This window comes from Silene latifolia, chromosome 3, assembly GCF_048544455.1.
Source record: "Silene latifolia isolate original U9 population chromosome 3, ASM4854445v1, whole genome shotgun sequence".
Taxonomy (NCBI): domain Eukaryota; kingdom Viridiplantae; phylum Streptophyta; class Magnoliopsida; order Caryophyllales; family Caryophyllaceae; genus Silene; species Silene latifolia.
The window spans coordinates 95818725-95839355 of NC_133528.1; the positions used below are offsets into that span (position 1 = coordinate 95818725).

Consider the following 20631-nt stretch of genomic DNA (forward strand, 5'->3'; position numbering starts at 1 on the left):
AACAGCTATCCCTTTGTATACGATTGATCTTTCCCCAACTGTTTACATGTTTTCTTTTCAATGGGCTGAGTTGTGTTTGAAGTTATAAACCCGTCCTATGGACTGGTTGGTCACTGGTGATTTTGGGTTATAATGGTGGTTTGGGATGGCGTGTTTGCCTGGCCTAGGCAAAGTGGCTTGGGTGAGTGCGGCCTTAGCCATAGGTGGCTGTTGAGGCGGAAATAGGGCTGCCCAAACGGTCCTTGAGTCGTGGTTATGGATTTCTTTAGGCGCCTAGTTTAGTTCTTTTGAAATAATTATATTTCCGTCTCATATTTTATATAACGATAATTCGTTAATATCGTCCTTTCACATAATTATTTTAGGTGACTCATATGTGGTTGAAGATGAAGAGTAATTTTGGGTTTTAGAAGCTTTCTCAAGTTTATTGCTTGTCTCTTTGCTAGCTTAAGGTAACTATTCCGAGTTACTCGACGAACTAATGTCACATTAGTAGTTGATGTTGTGTTTGTTGTTTGATAAGTGTTTAGGTGATTGATAATTATCACATGTTAGGATAGTTATAAAATGAAATGGTAATTAATAGGCTCAAAATGAATTTTATAGTGATAATTGTAATGTTTTGTTGATTGTGCCGAAAACTGAGCCTTAGTCCCTTTGACTGATGCGATGTCAGTTAATTGAGTGATTGGTCGGCGCATGAATGCGACCCGCACTGTCCCAGGTGGGGTTGCGGGTAAAAATTCGGTTGAATGAATTAGATAATCGGCCTTTTTCTTGTTTTAGGCCATTTATCAAGCTTTAGTTCACATGTATAGCTTATTGAATTTAATAGTGTCTTGTATTGTAGAAATGGCCCTAGCTTCCCTGAAGCCTTTAATATGGTTACTATTGTTAGAATTAGAAATTAGTATTGAATACTTATTGAGGATTCGTTGGGATTGTATCTTTGTAATTAGACATTATAAGCCTTTCACATGATAGAATGCTAGAATTTATATTGATAAGTAGGACTTTTTGCCCTCTTAAGGTTAAGTGGGTGTCTTACTTGACTTGTGTGGTGAGTTATGTGTGGTGTGGGCTAAAATATTCAAGCTGGGACTAGCTGGGACTAGGTCCTAGGTGAGTATTTCGGCCTCCATCATAGATAGGTCTTTATAGTCTTTGACGAGTATATGTTCACTGCTTGATAGCCTTTGTGTTCCTGACTAGTGGATGTTTATCCAAGTTGGGGCATGACCTCAGGTACTTATTTTGATAGTATGGGGTCAGTTAAGTACTAGCCAACCCTTCGGTGGTGTCCTTAGGGTACTCACTTCACTTTGTTTTAAAAAAAAGTTGTGAGTCTTGGGTGCGGTGGTGTGTATCCGCATGTCTAGGTCTGCGCAGATTTTAGGCTAGGGTTGTGTTGTCTCTTGGCCATGTTTTCTTAATAGTAACCGCTGAGCCAAGATACCGGTTCGATTACCTTCCCTACCTCGTGGTATAGACTCGAGTTACAAAGTGACTATTGACCGTACTAAGAACTTATGCTTGTCTTTGATATATTGCCCTTTCTTGTATGGTGATTCTATGAATCATAGAAGGTGAGATGCAAGCCGGCTATGGTTGATAGAGTTTGGATTCCTGGATGTTATGTGATTCACATGATAGTGTAGTATGAGTCGGTCTAGTATTCACATGCTAGGACTATGTGTTGATATATTGTTGTTCACATGATAAGCACGATTGTCTAGCATCTATATGCTAAGGCTATGTGTTGTTCATATTCATATTCTTATGTTTACATGTTATATTAATTATGACATTTCGTGGCTGGGAGAACTCGGAGTTAATCCCCACTGACTGTGGCTTTCGTATTTGTATAAAATGCGAATGACAGGTAGGTGATGCATATATGGGGTACATGGACGAGCTAGCGAGCAAAGTAACCTTGGGACCTAGACTGGTTTTATTTCATTGTGACCCTTAAACCCTTTTTATGTCACATACATTTTAGGGACATATGTCTCCCTTTCTCATATTTGGTTTGTATAACTTTCTTTTCGCGACTTTAGCGATGTTTCATTCTTGAGATTTATTTTGGACCTTGCATGTTTGACACCTTCCCTTTTGGATATCTTTATAACAGGTTCAGGTTTTAAAAATTACAGGTTTTTACCCAATTGAACCTATTACAAACATATCCTGTCAGTTTTTCTGTAGAATTACGTGTTTACTTTTCCGCGATAAGTGAGGGTGTCACAATACGATTCGTACCCTAATGTAAAGCAAGTAACTACAAATTAACTGTGTTCAATCAAAATTTTACCTCTTTATTACAGATCTATTTATCACAGGTTGCATGGTCACACAAAAGTATAAGTACGAACTCAATTACATGTTAAATTTTAAAACGATTTATCACGTCGTAAGAACTAGACAAGAGACTAACCATATAGTCAATATAAGAAGATTATTAGTTTAGATCGGAGGCACACTATAAAATTCCCAGTTAAACTCCTTACGGAACCATCGATGCAAGCGTCATGAGTAATTAACTTAATAATGTAGAAGTCAAACAACTGAAATTACAATTGAGTATTAATAGTTATATGATTCACAATAACAACAAAATTACTTCCATATCACACATATGTTTAACATTTTAGCAACCATACCATTCAATTGTATCCATCAACTCAGTATAATTCATTTTCAGCAAAAATAAAAGATATCGCATAAACAACTTAAACATGTACATATACCATCATATAACTTGTAAACATTATCTATGACAAAATATTAGTAAGGTGAACAAGTTCTCTGGTTTGCACGGTTTGAACAAATAGGCAACTCGCGGCTCAATTAAACGTAACTATAACGACTATCATTTAAACATACGCATGACATGTGAATCATCAAAGGGTTATCTCATTATAATTTGACGGTTCGAGAATATATTTCAAATATCGTGACAATTGCAACAATCACCTTAGCATTTCATGACAATACAACTATGAACATATCCAATAAGGTACAACAACACTATTTTATTATCATATCATAAGTTTAGGTTCAACTGAAATAAATTAATGCAATGAAAGTAATAAGTATAACTATAGGCACACAGACTCACATAAAAGACATGAGAACTCAGATGACATCCTACATGTGTGAACATTTAGACATACTCATTACTACCATCCATGTGTAAACATTTAAACATAATTATTACAAATATTCACGCGAGTATATTAGAACAACCAAGTTAACATTTAACGCCACCAACTTTACCAAGATATGACAATATAGTTTTATATTTATATATATCCGACCACTATACAAATATGATGAACACACCAGAGATATTACAACATAACAAACATATATAAAATATACAACAACTGAACTCGTATAAAATATTTCACCCTCGATTAAGGATCAGATTAAGCTATTCAATTTCACACATACTATCATGCCAACAATGTTATAAACTAAACTTTAATTTTTTTTTTTCTATCACTTGTTAAGATATATAACCAATGAATATGTGTGCTACTATCATCATATAAGGACACTATAATTTCACATTAATAAGGCTCATGAAATAATCGAACAACTGTATGAAAACTCAACATAGAATTCACATTTTAAAAGTTATGATTCACGTTGTAACTTCCAAAAATCACGAATAAATAACCGTTCGACGAAAACTTGAGTTATATTACTTTTTATAACATACATAGAGTTAATAATTCGTGAGAAAAAGAATGAGGTCCAAAGCTCAAGAATTCAATTTTTAAAGGATTTTGCAACTCAGTTGGTCCAAACAAGTATGTGACAGCAATTGGTCCGAAACTTGGGTCAGTTTTCAAAACTTACCATTTAATATAGAGACATCAAGAATTTTCGTGGCTTATCAATTTGAAAATATATACGAATCTTCTGATCGATGGAGTTGGAATTATACAAAAATTATTAATACAATTTAAATGAGGATTTTTACAAAATCGTTGGTCAAAACATCACTGCACAGGAACTTCCTGACCATAGCCCACTAAAACATTTATTAATCCTAATCCGTATATCCTATAAGCATGAAACCAACGCCAAATGAACACTAACTCCCGAGGCTATCTCCCATAAAATTTTCATCCATAGGCAATAAACAGAAAAGAAATGGCAGTAAGGTCAATTAAAGAGTAAAATCAAACAAAACGAGTTTCAGCACTAGGTCATTCTTTACTATGTTACAAGCTCTCTTATGAACATACTATGTATACTAACCCATCCCAACTTAAATCTCACACTTTGTACTTACATAAACATCTATCCCATAGAATCCCTTCGCATCTCGATCTACTCCTTACATCTAAATCACGATTGCTATGACTAGAAACATGCAATTCAATAGTGTTTCTGATTACTATCACAATACTATACTAGCATGGCTTCGGGATCACATAATCGCATATCATTAGACATAATAGTACTATCGACACATCATTCAACATCCATCCAGATAAATATCATCAATTCGCAATTATTTCTACGCTCACGATTACCACAATCCAACACTTCATTGATTATCAACCTGAACACGAAAATTTATTTCTCATCTCCACAACATCATATGATCACGTCATCATTAATACAAAATACTTACCGTAACGTTGTCCTGCAGAGTGGTTAGAATATATAGGTCTTAAGGTGTACACCCACTCAATTATATCCAAGGTTTTCCTTCTAACTACCCCATTCACTCGATTTCTCTCGGGTTACCCGGTTCAAAAGCGAGAGGGCAAAAGAGCACGTATTAAGGGCGCCTTCTTAACCGCACTGTGAGCTCCTAACAGTTCCTACACCGGGGTTCATTTTATTTAGACACATCCTATGTTCATTGGGTTCATTGGTTTAGGCCTGAGGATCGTTCGCTCTGATACCACTTTGTAACACCCCGATTTATAAAGGAGCCTCTAGCAAGACATTCCCTAATAAACCGGACTGTTACCATCTCGGTTTCCCGAGGTAGTGAATAACAAATTAAACTCCAAGGCAAATTACATAATTTCTTTAACTTAACTTTTTACAAAACCTCATTTACATCAAATTACAAAGAACTAACATAAATAAAAGTGAAAGTCTTCTAAATGATGATCTAGCTACTAAGTCTTCGATCCAAAGTATCTCACGCCCATCAAGCTCCCATCCTATCTCATAAACCTGTCAAGTCCGCTCCCAATATTTGGATCGTCACGGTGTTCACGAATACACAGGGTCAACCACGAGGTTGAGTAGGGAATACAATGAAACAACAAAGTATGATATGCATGCTCCTCCGTCACCTCCATCTCCATCTCAACTCATATCTCATAACCCGTACAACCCAGCCATACCGATCCCCGGTAGACTATATATCGACCGTAGCCGATCCGCACCATGAGATGAGGACACCAGGGCAAGTCCTGCAGAACCCGCCTGGGCCTTATCACAACATCATCATCACCACACCACGTCACCACAACATCCTCCATCTCCAATGCATATGAATGCTCAAGAAATTAATGCAACACAATATGTATATCATTGAACTGGTAAATCATAGAATCATGCCGGTTACCGAATGTTGTGATAATATACTCAATACGATCAATTCAGTCAAGCACATTCCAGGATATGAATCATAACATGAATCAACAACCACGAATCAAGTCAACGTTCACAGTTTGGTCATATGAAACACAAACAAGTCAACACAATTCAACAACAACGATAATAAGTCAAGTGTATTTCCCTACCTTTTCGCAATCCAAGCACGCACAAGCAATCAATTATGATCCTTCACATATCCATCACCTACATAACATAATTATGTATAATTACCACCTACTCAGTCAATTAATCATTCACATAACCTAGACTCATCGTAATTTAATAGGAATATCAACTTAAGGAACAAACACGACTTTCCCTGATTTTCCTGCACATGGCAGACTCGGTATAAAATGAATAACAAATTCCAGAAAATTCGAATTGATGCAAGGCCAATTGAATTGGAACCCCATGAGTCTTAGATACAAATTATATCTAACGTGTTTTTCTCAAATTCCAAACTTATCAAGGGTTTTCAGACTGATTTCTAAAAACTGACAGAAACCGTCGCATAAAAAGTATTGATTCATAAAACGAGTTTGACAAATGATTTTTAAGTAAAACCAATGCCTAACTCATCTAAACTATTTAAATTAAACATATGAAAAAGACCCAGCACCAATTCAATATCTAAATTATGTTTTAGAAGTAATCTTTCAGCCTCTACTGATTCGCGGACTTTTTAGATAGACGTTCACAAATAATTTCTTCAGGAAAAACTACACGGTGAAATGCTACCAATTTTCACAGGCATAAACTAGGCTTGGAATAAACGAGTCTCTTCTTTAACTTTTTGCATCCCACGACTTTAAGACAGGTAAAACACTCAAACAACACAGACCAACGAATCAGTAAATTGTCAGAACTATTCTATTCATTTATCTCATACAATTTATAATCAAAACCCCCAAATCAATTTCTAGGGTTACAAAAATTATTCCACTACTACTATAATTATGCTAATAATTGAATAAAGAGATAATAGGATAGTCTACTTATGAAATAGGATGAGAATAGGCTGAGAAATCGCCTCGCAATGCCTCACGCGGCTCCCTTCACACACGGCTCCCTCTTCTCTCTTTTCTCTCTTTTCTCATGGTTAAAGTGAATATGGTGATAGGGAGATTAGGGTTTGATTAGATGAGTTATACATATAGGATAGGTGCTAATAAGACGATATGGGCCTAGCCTAGTTAGATTAATTAAAACCCGAGTCACATAATTACCCGAGTCACAAATACACTACACGACCCAGCTGGTAACTCGGCCTAATATAATATCATATTAAAATACCGGGTATTACAGTCTACCCTCCTTAAAAGAAACTTCGTCCCCGAAGTTTACCCTCTCTACCAACCAACGCAAACGAATTATGAACGCATATACAAAAGTATGTAAGGCACCCACCAAATTGAATATTAAACGCAGTATTACATCCACTCCCAATCACAAACAATCAGCGGCGGGGGACCGCAGCCACGCCCACTAAGGTCTCGCTCATCAACGAGCAATAATCCTTGTCCCTTAATGTGCACATCCCCTCCCGTGGCGGGTTCCACAGAGGGCGAACTAGGGTGTGAAGCCACTCCCGCAAGTGACTCTACCACAATCATCACAATCACCCACACCAACACCAACACCAACACCAACACCAACACCAACGTCAACACATCACCAACACCACAACAACACCAAAACAACACCAGCAGATGATCATAATATCAATCGTACAACAATTACCACATAAATCTCAATTTAATTAAACAGTAAAACTGAGTAGGGAAACCCTACCTTTTCGCAATCCAAGCACACACAAGCAATCAATAGCGATACTCCATGACACCGTCACCTACACACGAATAATCACATACCATCACTATACACCCTTCCCCCAATTTAACCCGAATTAGGGTTTGCAAACATTCTAACAATAACAATGATAAACTGATTAGGAATACTAGAGACTTACTAACACATACGACACGAACAATGAGATCCAAAAGCTCACAATCGATCACCCTTGGCTTAGGAAGAGATGAAGATGATTAGAGAAGTTTAGAGCGTCATTAGGTTTTGTAAAATAATGATTTAGAACTAATTAAAAACTGCTCAACACGTTATTTATACTTCTCTAATCACTTTAATCAAACCGCGGAAATAATACCCGTTAGACCGAATACTCGGTCTAGTATTAAGAATACTCGGTCTAGTATGCCATACTCGGTGATCTAGTATTAAGAATACTCGGTCTAGTATGCCATACTCGGTCTAGTATTAAGAATACTCGACCGAGTATTCTTGGACAGAAGCCTAACCAAAAACACGTGACGCATTACTCGGCCGAGTAAGCCTTATTCGGCCGAGTAACAGACTTAAGAAACCTTAGTATTACAAGTGATTCCGCGCACGACCATAAGATAGCAAGCAACCACCATAACCTCCTATAACAACCAGCATAACCATCTATTACTACTACCATAACCATAACTGAAATCAAGGGAGACGATGATGATGATGATGATGATGATGATGATGATGATGATGATGATGATGATGATGATGACATACCTACACAAAGCAATCCGCAGTCAAGACCGCTACCCGACTCAAGCATCCCATCCCTAAGGTGTAACGACTCTCAAAGGCCTTAAGAAGATGAACCATGGTGAAGGAGGAGTAAAATGACTGCATCTAGGTTTAAGAAGAAAGGAGAAAATAATTTGGGTTTCACGATTTTACGATTTATAACTCCCCGCTGAACTCACGTTACTCGATCGAGTAACCCACTTACTCGATCGAGTGGCCTCTACTCGATCGAGTAGCCTCCGCTAGATCGAGTAGCACGAACTCAAAGGCTCACAACGTCACAAGGTTTCACTCGTACGGTTTTCGAAGGTCTAGATAGGTGTCTCAGGTCAGTCAACGGGTCTCTAAAAGGACGGGTATTACAGGGGTAAAAATGTAAAATGCGTCCATGAATGAACATAACCCTAAAAAATTGTTTAGCGAGCTAATTGAAATGGTAGCTTATTTTGATGAAATGACGTAAAATGTAATAATAATTATTTAGTATATCATAGATTGGTATAAAGGTAATATAACTTAGAATCAAGTACCTAAAATCTAAAATGCTATCCTAACTAACATTTTATTTTCTGGTAGCTTATTTGGGCAAATAAGCTAATTGGCAAACGCTGCCAAACGAATAAGCTATCTTAAAGTTTTGACTAAAAAACTACTTTTGTCAAAACAGGTACCTGAAAAGGCATGCCAAACAGAGCCTAAGAGTATGTTACTATTCGCCGTTTCACAAATATGAGTGACATTAACAATTTCGGAGTGACATTATATATTCTTTTACTAAAAGGGGTCTTATGTAAGTATGTAATATAACAAATGCGTCTTTTTTTTCCCACGGTAATTAAAGAATGAAGCGGTTCATCTACATATTTTAAGGGTAATGATAAATCCACTACCGTTTTTACTAATGCCACTCAAGTTGTGAGAGAATGGGTAGTAAGATAAGCATGTACTCTACTGTCAAAAAAAAAAAAAGATAACCATGTACTCCGTAATTAGCTTGTATTTAAGTGATATTAAACAAAAATGTAATGACGTTATCGCAGGTTTTTCGATATTTTTAATTCAGTTTTTTATGAACCCTTGGTAGTGAGTAGACAAATGAGTCATTCGGTCAGGTTCGGGTCGGGTCACTTTGGATCGGGTCATTTTGAAACGGCCGGACATTATAATCTGGGTCATGATAAGTCATTTCTGGTCATTTAAGTCTAGTTACTTCGGATCGGGTCAGTTTCGGTTTTATCGGCTCACTTCGGGTCATATATTTGGAGCGTAATTTATTTTCGCAGTATGATTTTTACTCATTACAGTACTCTTTACCCTCTTTTTTCCATTTCATACACTTACCCAAAAAAACTCACAAAATTCATTCTCTCAAATTCCAAAAATTAAACTTATCAAACCAACCAAAATTTCTTCACAAATCAACCAAATTTATTTGATTTCAATCCTTGATTTGAACGTAAAACAAGATTTTAACTTCATACTACAAATTATCATCAAATTAGTATTTTTTTTATCCATTTCATTGGGGTAATTATTGTGGGTTTTTGGGGGTTCTATTAGGGTTGGGTTTGGTTGGTGGTTTGTAGTTGATGGTCGAGGTGTCGCAGGGAAAGGGGCAAGTGAACGTTCGACAGAAGGATGATGTCGCCGCCCGACGATTGATCGAAGTCCTTGGAGGGGATGGACGTGGCGGCTGACCGAGAGAAAAAGTGACAGCCTGGGCGGAAGGGGATGTGATGGTGAAAGGGGCAGTATCGGCAGGCGGTCAGAGTCTGTAACGATAGCCGGTCGTATTCGGTAGAGGAAGTGGTCAGGGCTCGTCCAAAATGTAGTACAGTAGAGAGAGAAATGAGAATAGATGAGTGGTAAAATGAGAGGGGTAAGATTGGAAAAAGTGTACTGTAATGAGTAAAAAGTGCACTGCGAAAATCAACACCCATTTGGAGTTATGGGTCTTGGATAAGCCTGATATTAATAATGAGACCAAAATATGTGAATGGTTGGCGCCAAACGAAAGAAACCAAGTTAGTTATCAACAATCAACAATGTCATCTATGAACCACACTCTGTCCTCTACACTGCCACCTCTTTCTTCTCCTTCTTCTTTCTCCTCCTCTTTACCAACCTGTTCCATCCCTACGCTCCCTAACTTATCATCCATTCATAAAAACTACCTTCATTCTTCCTCTTCCTCTCTTTCGAACCCGACTTTCAAATTCGCTCCTAAACACTCATGGGCCCAAACTCTTCATTCCCAGGCTCGTTCTGGTCTTTTACAAGAAGCCATTTCTACTTACACTGCAATGATGTCGGCCGATGTTTTGCCCGACAACTTTGCTTTTCCCGCCATTTTGAAGGTCGCTACTGACCTTTACGACTTGGATTTTGGGAAGCAGATTCATGCCCAGGCGGTGAAGTTTGGGTGTTCGTCTAAAGTCATCACGGTCGATAATACCCTTGTGAGTATGTATGGGAAATGTGGTGAGATCGGCGACGCACGTAAGGTGTTTGATAAAATGTCTCACAGAGATCAGGTGTCGTGGAACTCTTTTATTATGGCCTTGTGCCGGCATGAGCTTTGGGAAGATGCTTTGGAGGCGTTTCGGGTAATGCAGTTGGAGGTGAATGTTGAGTGTAGCTCCTTTACTTTGGTGGGTGTGGTGTCGGCATGTGGGAATATGCTTGTAGTTGAACGGTTGAAGCTTGGGAAACAAGCTCATGGTTACTGTTTGAGGAAGGGATATGTGACTACTTATACGGTCAATGCATTGATGTCTATGTACGCCAAATTCGGGAAGCTTGACTATGCAAGGTCGTTGCTTTATGTGTTTGAGGATCGAGATTTGGTCACTTGGAACACTGCCATAAGCTCGTTTTCACAAAACAGAAGATTTGATGATGCGTTGCATTTTTTCAAGTTTATGGTGTGTACGGGTGTTGAGCCAGATGGAGTAACTATTGCAAGCGTATTGCCTTCTTGCTCATATTTGGAGTTGTTGGATCTAGGAAAGGAAATACATGCTTATGTGCTGAGACATCGAGATTTGAGTGATAATTCTTTTGTGGTTAGTGCTTTGGTTGATATGTATTGCAATTGTAAACAGATAAGCAAAGCTCGACAACTTTTCAATGACACCCATTTGAGGAGCGTTGCTCTCTGGAATACCATGTTAGCTGGCTACACACTAAATGGATGTTTTGATGAGGCGCTGATCCTTTTCCTTGACATGCTAGAAGTTTCTGGGCTTCGGCCAAATCCCATCACCATGGCTAGTATATTACCATCATGTGTACATAGTCCGTCTTTTGTAAATAGAGAAGGTATTCACAGTTTTATCATCAAGTTGGGCTTTGGGAGGAACAGGTATGTACAAAATGCTCTTATGGATCTATACTCTAGGATAGGGAAGATAGATATTGCAGAAGCTATGTTTGATACCATAGAGTCTAAGGATATTGTCTCTTGGAACACAATGATAACCAGTTATGTTGTATGTGGTAGGCATAATGACGCACTAACACTGCTTCATAAAATGCATAGACTTCCTGGAAAAACTGACGGAGATAATGAAAATGGGAATTATTTTAGAAATTCTTCTATGGCAAACTCGATTACGCTAATGTCAATTCTTCCTGGTTGTGCTTCCCTTTCAGCTCTTGTTAAGGGAAAAGAGATCCATGCTTATGCCCTTAAACACAATTTTGCTTCAGATGTTGCTGTTGGAAGTGCCCTAGTTGACATGTACGCAAAATGCGGATGCTTGACTTTATCAAGAAGAGTATTTGATTCTATACCAGATAAGAATGTGATAACATGGAATGTTCTTATCATGGCTTATGGAATGCATGGGAGAGGAAAGGAAGCATTTCACCTTTTCAAAGATATGGTAACAGATGGTTTGCAAGGTGGTACTGTGAGGCCCAATGAGGTGACATTCATTGCTATACTTGCAGCATGTAGCCACTCTGGGTTGGTTAATGAAGGCCTAGGTCTTTTCTACAGTATGAAGAATGAATTTGGAGTTGACCCTACCTCCGATCATTATGCGTGTGTAGTGGACTTGCTTGGTCGATCAGGAAAAGTGAAAGCTGCGTTTGAACTTATCAATGAAATGCCTGAACAATATGACAAAACGGGTGCTTGGAGTAGTTTGCTTGGTGCTTGCCGAGTGCATAAGAATTTAGAGGTCGGAGAGATTGCTGGAAGGAATCTCATACAATTGGAACCCCATGTTGATAGTCATTATGTTTTACTTTCTAACCTTTATGCATCTGCAGGGTTTTGGGAAAAATCAATGGAAGTTCGGAAGAATATGAAGCAGATGGGAGTGAGAAAGGAACCCGGATGTAGTTGGATTGAATTTGGTAACAAGGTTCATAAATTCCGGGCAGGTGATGCATTGCACCCACAAGTTGAGCAACTGTATGGTTTCCTAGAGGATTTGTCAGTAAGGATGAAGAAGGAAGGCTATGTTCCTGACACTTCATGTGTCCTTCATAACCTCAAGGAAGAGGAAAAAGAGAGTCTACTATGTGGGCACAGTGAGAAATTAGCAATAGCATTTGGCATCTTAAATACGCCTCCTAGTAGTATAATTCGCGTTGCGAAAAACCTTAGAGTTTGCAATGATTGCCATGAAGCTGCGAAGTTTATTTCTACAATTGAAAGAAGGGAAATTATTCTCCGAGATGTCAGGAGGTTCCATCATTTCAAGGATGGCCGTTGCTCTTGCGGAGATTATTGGTGACTGTAGAATATGTAATTGATTTCCTTTGATTTCTGTTACTATATGAGATCCTGCAATAATTCTTTTTGGATGTGACATTCATTCTGTATATCAAAACTTTTTTCTCCAATTTGCCAGTTTAAGAGGCAAGTGCTTCTTAAACCACGTTCCTACTTTTGTCTTGCTCCCTTTGAATCTTTTGAAATGGGATTGTCCAGATATAGGTTCCAAGATTTGAAGTCACAGGCATTCAGTATTTAAATATAGAAGCATTGGAAAAGGTAAATTTGACACTGTAGGTGTCAGAAAGGGACAAATGGGTTTGTGTATAGGATAATCGTGCTAGTGATTGGTATGAGGACGTTTGAATCTAATGTTTGCTATCTTAACTATAATTTTCTCTCATTTTCAGGTGAAAGATGACACCAAGGCTACTTGAAGAAAAGTTTTATGCATGTCGTAGTAAAGGTGACATTGGCATGAGTCTACGGCAGAGAGAAATCGAAAGACTTTTATCTGATGCTACAACAGGTTAAAACCAATGTGTTGTACACTTGTACATGAGCAGGTAAAATATGAATGGCCTATTACTACTTTATGGCTTAAGATATTGCAACTATATTATACTTAGTTGAGTTCATATTTACCGTGTGCAACCAGAATAACTTTTATAAATTTACCCTGTTAGTGTGGGTTCAGGGTTAAGCTGTTAAGAGATAATTCATCTCATATTTTTGTGTAATGAAAAGACTTTTCAGTTTTGGAAAGAGTTCTCAATATTTTCTAAAAGTGTTTTACCCGGTCATCTTGATCCAATAATTAGGCTGGTTTCAACAAGTTGGATATTTGTGATACAAAAGGCGTACTACTGTAATCCTATTTCCATTGTGGCCATTTGACATTGGTGGTCAACTGATATTTGTGATACAATTTAATTTTGTCACGTTTGTTTCATCAAAACAATTTCTTTCATATTAACTTTTTTCAGTAATTGCAAACGTTGTATATTATGAGAAAAATGTTGGTCAAAGTTGACATCAATGAAGCTCCAAGTATCAAAACGAAACTGAAACCAGGGAGTAGAGCGAGCCATTATATTTTTGGCTCTAGCTTACTATGTCCCTTTTGAAATCTGCATAGATACTCTGAATTCCGCTTAGAATTTGTATTGATTGTAAATTTGTAACGTGTGAGAGTGTGAGACTGCGTACAGATGTTAAGGTGGGCAAATGTACATGATTGGCTAGATGCATCCTTATTCCGCTAGACCTTTTTCTCAAATAGTTCACTACTTAGGAAACTTATTGGAGGTGTCAACAGGATTCTGATTATACAATTTCTCACATTAGATGCTTCTCTGTTCAGCTTCCTAATCTTGGTACTGTCAATTTGCTCAGCTTGTCTTACTAAGCCTACATAATTAAGATATTTTGCCTACTGATCGATACAATGGATATACAATTCCTTATTTACAAAAAAATGTCATGAGAAAAAAAATGCAGAAATATGAACTAGGAATTAAAAGCTAAAGTTATGTGGGGTTAGCTCATTTACCTGTATAGATAGGCTGTCCAGTGTCAACTTCATTGTGAGATTTTATTTTAGGGTACAGTTGTGAGATATTAATATAACAAGTTCAACACGATTACAAGTAAACACTCACAAACATAGATTAAGGGGATCTATGATGTGCAGTTATATCTGACAGGTAACTGAAGCCAATTTCTCTCCATCTGCTACTCCACAGGCAGAACAACTGGCGAACTAATAAGATTTTTTTTCCAAAAGATGATTCTCTTCCTTGAGGATATATATTGCGGTAGATACAATTGTAGAATACACACGTGGAAAATGGGCTGAGGCTTTTGTTATCTCCTATCCACTGTCATCATTGTTCTTGAATGATAGCAAATGAACACGACACTCTGCACTATTTCTGTTAATTGGATTTCCCATATGGGCAGGACATTTTGAGGTGGTGGCTGTCTTCTTTGCTGATGCTCATAGCTTATTATCTGTATTCTCATGTCACTTCATATGATGTAAGCATTTTCGCAGAATCACTGATGTGGATTGCCAAGAAAATAACCAGAGTCTATTTTATAAATGTCTTATGTTTATTGATTTATAATGACCCCGTTTGTTTTGATGATGTTTACCTTCCAATTGTGTAATTATTATTCTGGACACAGATACAAGTATGGCATAAAGTTAAATTGGGGTTAAAAATTGATTGGCATTGTAGCATGCGTCTGAATTCCCCCCCCCCCCCTGCACTAAACAAATTACTCACCAATGAACACTTGAATAAGCTGGTAATGATTGATTCAGCAGCTTAACCAGATGTTTCATGTTTGATTCCTGGAATGACGTACTATTAAAACTCAGGAAAGAGAACTTTCTGCACTTGCGATCCTACTTGGATAAAATCCAGACTGAAGCAGGATAATGCAATTGTGCAACCAAAATAAAAGCAAACAGTACACATTTCGATGGACTGAAGATAGGGTGATCGCATTAGGTAGGACTACGTGTCTACTTTACTGTATATAGGATTATTGTCAATCTCCATTCTCCCAGTCACTACATTTACTTAATCAACTATCCTGGGTAGATACCTAATAAATGCTGCAAATGAGTTGTTATGGGGTTTGTTCTACCATGGAAGTTGTCATATTTGCCGTTATGTTTATGCTCTGATTACCTATTCCTTCTGTCTCTTTTAGAAGGGCCCTTTTATTCCCTTTCCATTTCACTACTGGTCATTTTCGAATTGCAAATCAGAGCAATGTGGGAAATGAGGCATATAATTAAGGTTTAGAACCATAAAGAAACTATTGCACGGATTATCAGACTAGTTTCTTAAAAGTAACAAAAATGTGAGAACTTTGTAACAATCTCTTTTGTTCATGATACAACTTGCCGCTAATTGGGCTCTTTACGCTTTTTTCAGCTCATTCTGCTAGTTTTTTTTTTTTAATACGTTTATCACTTTATCTATAGGCTATGCTAATCAAGAAGACATATGTAGCATAGGAACTTCTTGTTGTCCCTATTGCATCATAAATTATTGATGGTGGAATTAATTTGTTTTGTTCCAGATCCACATTGCACCAGCCTCCATCAGCATGGGCACAAGTTTACCTTGAACCTGGAGGCTAATGACATCGTTAGCGCCTCCTACAAGCTTTTGGCCTATGAATACAGCTGGCACACCTGACTTACACCCAAGCTTATGTAAAGCTTGATCTATCTCCCTCCCATTTGGAAGTTCATCCAACTCATACACAGCTGGGTTGGCTCCATAGCTGCTTATGAGTTGTTTCATGGAATGGCTCATGCAACATGAGCTCTTACTGAAGATGACCACAGGTTTGTCTCCCACTAGACGCCTCACTGTCTCCATGAATTTGAATCTTTTGTTATGATAAGAAAGGGGGAGTCTTATAATGTAAAGGAAGTGTTTTGAAAATTTTAACTCTCTAGAACTGCTCTCTGTTTCTTGTAAGCACTGATGGCTTCTGCTGCTAGATAAATGGTATGCCGGCCTCTATATATAGAGTTTTGGTGGATGCTTTGCATTTCTTAGAATTACTTTAAGTACTCCCTCCTTCCCATTACATAATTATATTGTCCCCATTTAACTTAGGTAGGCAAACAACTTTGACTGATATATTCTCGGAATATATAGCTACAATTTCGACAACAACAACAACAACAACATCAGAGCCTTAATCCCAAAATGATTTGGGGTTGGCTGACATGAATCATCCTTTAGAACCATCCATAGGTGAACGCACACCTCAAAAAGCGAATAGAAAAGGGAAAATGAAAAACAAAAAGGGGGAGCGAAAATGTAATGGAAAGTCAAGGTAAAGCTTACAGGTTTTAAAATCGAATTTCAGCTTTCTTTTATAAAAACTTAAAATTTAAATCGAGAGGGAAGATTAAAACGATTTTGAAAACCGAAATAGAATTAAGGATCCGGAATGCCTTAAAAGTGAACCAAGTAAAATATATAAGAAAGTGGTCGGTAGAAAAATGTAATAAAGGAGAGAAGAACAAATAATTTAATTTTTTTTAAATTAAATAAAAACACTAAATATGTCAAAAAAAAAAAAAATACTAGAAATCAACATGTATCCTTTCCCTCCATTGTGCCCTCTCCGTCACCATACTCTCCTCAAGTCCCAGAAATCTCATATCGTGCTCTATCACTCTCAACCATGTCTGTCTCGGTCTTCCTCTACCTCTAGGGGCCTTTTCTGTTCTCCAAGTCTCCGGCCTCCTAACTGGTGCGTCCATAGGTCTCCTTCTCACATGGCCAAACCATCTTAGTCGGTTTTCCATCATCTTGTCCTCTATTGGCGCCACTTTTACCTTTTCCCTAATCACCTCATTCCTTAATCGATCTTTCCTTGTATGTCCGCACATCCATCTCAACATACGCATCCCCGCCACACTCATCTTTTGAATGTGACAATGTTTCACGGCCCAACACTCGGTACAATTTCGACAAAAGTGATAATATGAAAATGATTTTTTTGATGAATCAAACATTCTACATTGTATATTTGTAGATATTTGGAGAAAGTAATGGTTTAAGTTGACAGCAGTTGCCCTGCCCATCTAAGTCAAATAGAACGATAAATTTGGGATGAAGGTAGTATAATAAAATGCTGCAAAATAGAACCTCTTTCCGTACTGGATTCTCACTGCTTATGGAAGGTGACACTGGCCACTTTATATCCATGCAGGATAGGGCAACATGTATGTCAATTGACAAAGCATAATAACGTACCAAAGGGCAACAAGCCAACAACACTACAGAAGGGGAATAACTAGAAGTTTGAGGCAATGATAATATCATGGTAACTGTTGGGTTCTACTGAATAAAGGTATTTGAGATCTCAAAGTCAGATGCAATGCTATGTATGGTTGATTTGGTCTTTTTTAAGCAAATAGTTCACCTGATACATAACTTTGTCACCATACTAGCTGATTCTGTTGTTTGGAAACTGCTCTTAAGTCCCTAAGGGTACTGTCATGGAGTACCAGGTACAAAGTCATCTGTACATAGATACATGTGCAAAGGCCAAACCAAGCAATGACATAGCATTAAATATTGCTCCCAGTTGTGATCACACATCAGTATGTTGCTCACATTCTCAATTGTTGGGCCCATATGGTAGTAAATAAAGGTGTGAGTCTTTATTGTGGAATTGATGTCACAGTCATTGCGCTAAAATGGCGTAGGATACCACCTCGATATACATTTCTAATAATCGTTAAAGCTTTCATAAATTGGTTGCGGTTCGTTGTGCAACCGAGGTTTACTACCACAGTTACTCTATGTATGTGGCTGCCTTAAATTATGATTGCAGTAACCTTATAAACCTTTATATATTCCCTGTGATGCGATTAGCAGCCGAGGTTTAATGCCATGCAAAGCACTACATTTATGTGCTTTATATTTTATATCTAATTATATGCTTTTGGATATAGGGCATGTCATAAGCTACTTGATTATCTTCATGATAAATATTCTATATTTGTGGTGATGGCTTCAACTTATGCAGAGTTTACTTTGATTCCTGTACCATTTTGGTTACAGATACGCCATATATAGTTGATAGTGTTTGGAGTTGTGTGATCGTCAAAACTGAACCATTTTGTACAGGTAGCTCAATGTATAGCGAAGGGCCAAATTTGTTCCCTTCTTTCTGTAACAATTGAGGGACAACTGTATTCTCTTCTACAAACAACATGGTGCTCTTTTTTTGAGTTAGATTCCTTGCATGCACAATGGTATCAGGGAGGCTTTGCATTTCAGATTTAAAGCAACGTTTTTATTTTTGTTTTTTTTTTCTGTGTAATATTTTTTTGTCATCGACTTGGCTATGTTCCTCAACATGTCACTTTAATTGATGGTACAGTCATACAACACTTCATTTTAGGATAAAACGTAAAATTTCACAAGAGTCATGTCTGAGTGTCTGACTCTCCACCCACACACACACACACACTCGCGTCTGATAATTGTAGTCGATACGAGTAAAGTAGCTTAATACACTCTCCCCCTCATATTACATAGGTGAAACGTTGGATTATTGGAGTATTACTGATGATGATTACAATGATGAATGATGAGATATATTAGTTCAGTTTTAATATATATCCTCATCATTATGATGTTATGTTATGTGCACCAACTATTTTCTCGTCGTATATCACTCGAACTCAATTCTTGGGTACAGTTACACGTTTTTTTACGTAAAAGTCAACATTATTTTATTGAAAAAATACACATCTAACTCGTAGTTATCCATGCCAAGTGCTTTATCCGAGTCTTTAGATGCATAGCTCTTCCTCTATTCGTTCGCTCTCATGCACGGTATTAAATCACAGTATATGTCATGGTCGTGTTAATGGTCGTGAATCACGGCTTCGTATTATATTTTGGTTGCGCATCCAATTGTTCATTGGGGCTTGTTTGTATATCACTTGTATGTGCCGTACCAGTCTAATATTGGGTTTTATTAGCCTTGTATCTGTTGTATAGGTCAAATGTTGGCCGTATCATACAAATATTGGCTATTCTTTGAATGCCCGTTTTACATTGAAAATGTTGACGGAAAGTTGATAATCTTTAGGTAATGGCGAGCATGCTCTCCTGGTTTACAACTGTACAATAGGATAGCAGTAAATGAGTAAATGGTGTTGATTTTGATTTTGATGTTTTGAAAAAGAATCTGCTTACATGTAAAAAGCAAAGCCAGTACGGAAAGTGGCTGAGTTCATCTTATCCCAAGGACAGAAGAGAAAGATGCAAGATCGGTTCCTCACATCACATACGCACATCTGACATATGATGATATGCAGGATTGCAGGTTGCCGAAGAATTTTATCTACCTTTCTAGAAAGCTAATTGGTGAGGTTTTGTATTTATCAATGTTGTGGATGCTTTAAAGAGAGATTCTTATTCTTGGTCCATTCTGGCATATGCAGTTACCTCATGAAGCCTACTTTTTTTTTGCATGCATCCTTATCTCTTGTGCTTGTACATTGTTTGTGACTCTTGACATCACATCCTATTATGCAGGTTACTCCTTTTGTACGTCAGATTGCCTGGATACACGTGTCCGCCTTTTGTGTTGCGAACTTTGTCTCGTTCCTTATGGTACCGATTCCATGTGGTCATCACTGTTTTCTTCTGCTGCACTTGCATAGGTCTGTTCTCCTCAACTTATATTTGCAGCTTGCAGGATGTTAGATTATTTTGTATACGCTCTGAGTTCTTTAAACAGTGTAGTACAAGTAGGTTTTGATAATTTTCAGAAGTAACGAAAATAGAGGAAACACTTATATTCAGTAAATTTCAGAGAAGTTGAGTTCAAGTTACGGCAGATGATTTTGACAAAAATCAAATAACTGAGAAATTTTTGTTCAGATGAATTATGTTCAGCAAAATTACATTGAAAGGAGTAGACCATAATTGGTGAAGTTTTAGGCCGTAACCATTTATTATGTGTATTCACGTGTGAACCATCAAAGGCGGATTCATGTGTTACCAGATGGATCCAAGGCACCATAAACCAATTTCTTTTGTTCATTTTGCCTATTTTTGGCAATGAAATCAAAGCAAAACCTACGGAGTACATTTTTATATATTTACTCGTAGGAA

At 37.5% G+C, this 20631-nt stretch overlaps 2 protein-coding genes and 1 long non-coding RNA gene across 4 annotated transcripts; 2 read left to right on the top strand and 1 right to left on the bottom strand.

The window, feature by feature from the left end:
• Positions 1-363: 363 nt before the first annotated feature.
• On the top strand, positions 364-2080 carry LOC141646184 (uncharacterized). Its single transcript, XR_012545410.1, has 2 exons — positions 364-452; positions 1883-2080. It is a non-coding gene; the product is annotated as an uncharacterized LOC141646184 (long non-coding RNA).
• An 8104-nt stretch (positions 2081-10184) lies between these two features.
• Positions 10185-16174, top strand: LOC141647782 (pentatricopeptide repeat-containing protein At3g57430, chloroplastic). Of its 2 annotated transcripts, XR_012545840.1 has the most exons (3): positions 10185-12979; positions 13360-13515; positions 16049-16174. XR_012545840.1 is itself a non-coding variant. In XM_074456108.1 (1 exon), exon 1 carries the CDS (start codon positions 10266-10268, stop codon positions 12966-12968), a length of 2703 nt encoding a protein of 900 aa, XP_074312209.1. In that variant the 5' UTR covers positions 10186-10265; the 3' UTR covers positions 12969-13124. The 2 variants fall into 2 exon arrangements, 1 of the variants encoding a protein (XP_074312209.1); XM_074456108.1 differs by lacking the exons at positions 13360-13515; positions 16049-16174 and having other exon boundaries at positions 10186-13124.
• Positions 15737-17449, bottom strand: LOC141647784 (monothiol glutaredoxin-S1-like). Its single transcript, XM_074456110.1, has one exon. The coding sequence runs from the start codon at positions 16351-16353 to the stop codon at positions 16030-16032; it is 324 nt and encodes a 107-aa protein (XP_074312211.1). The 5' UTR covers positions 16354-17449; the 3' UTR covers positions 15737-16029.
• Positions 17450-20631: the final 3182 nt, after the last annotated feature.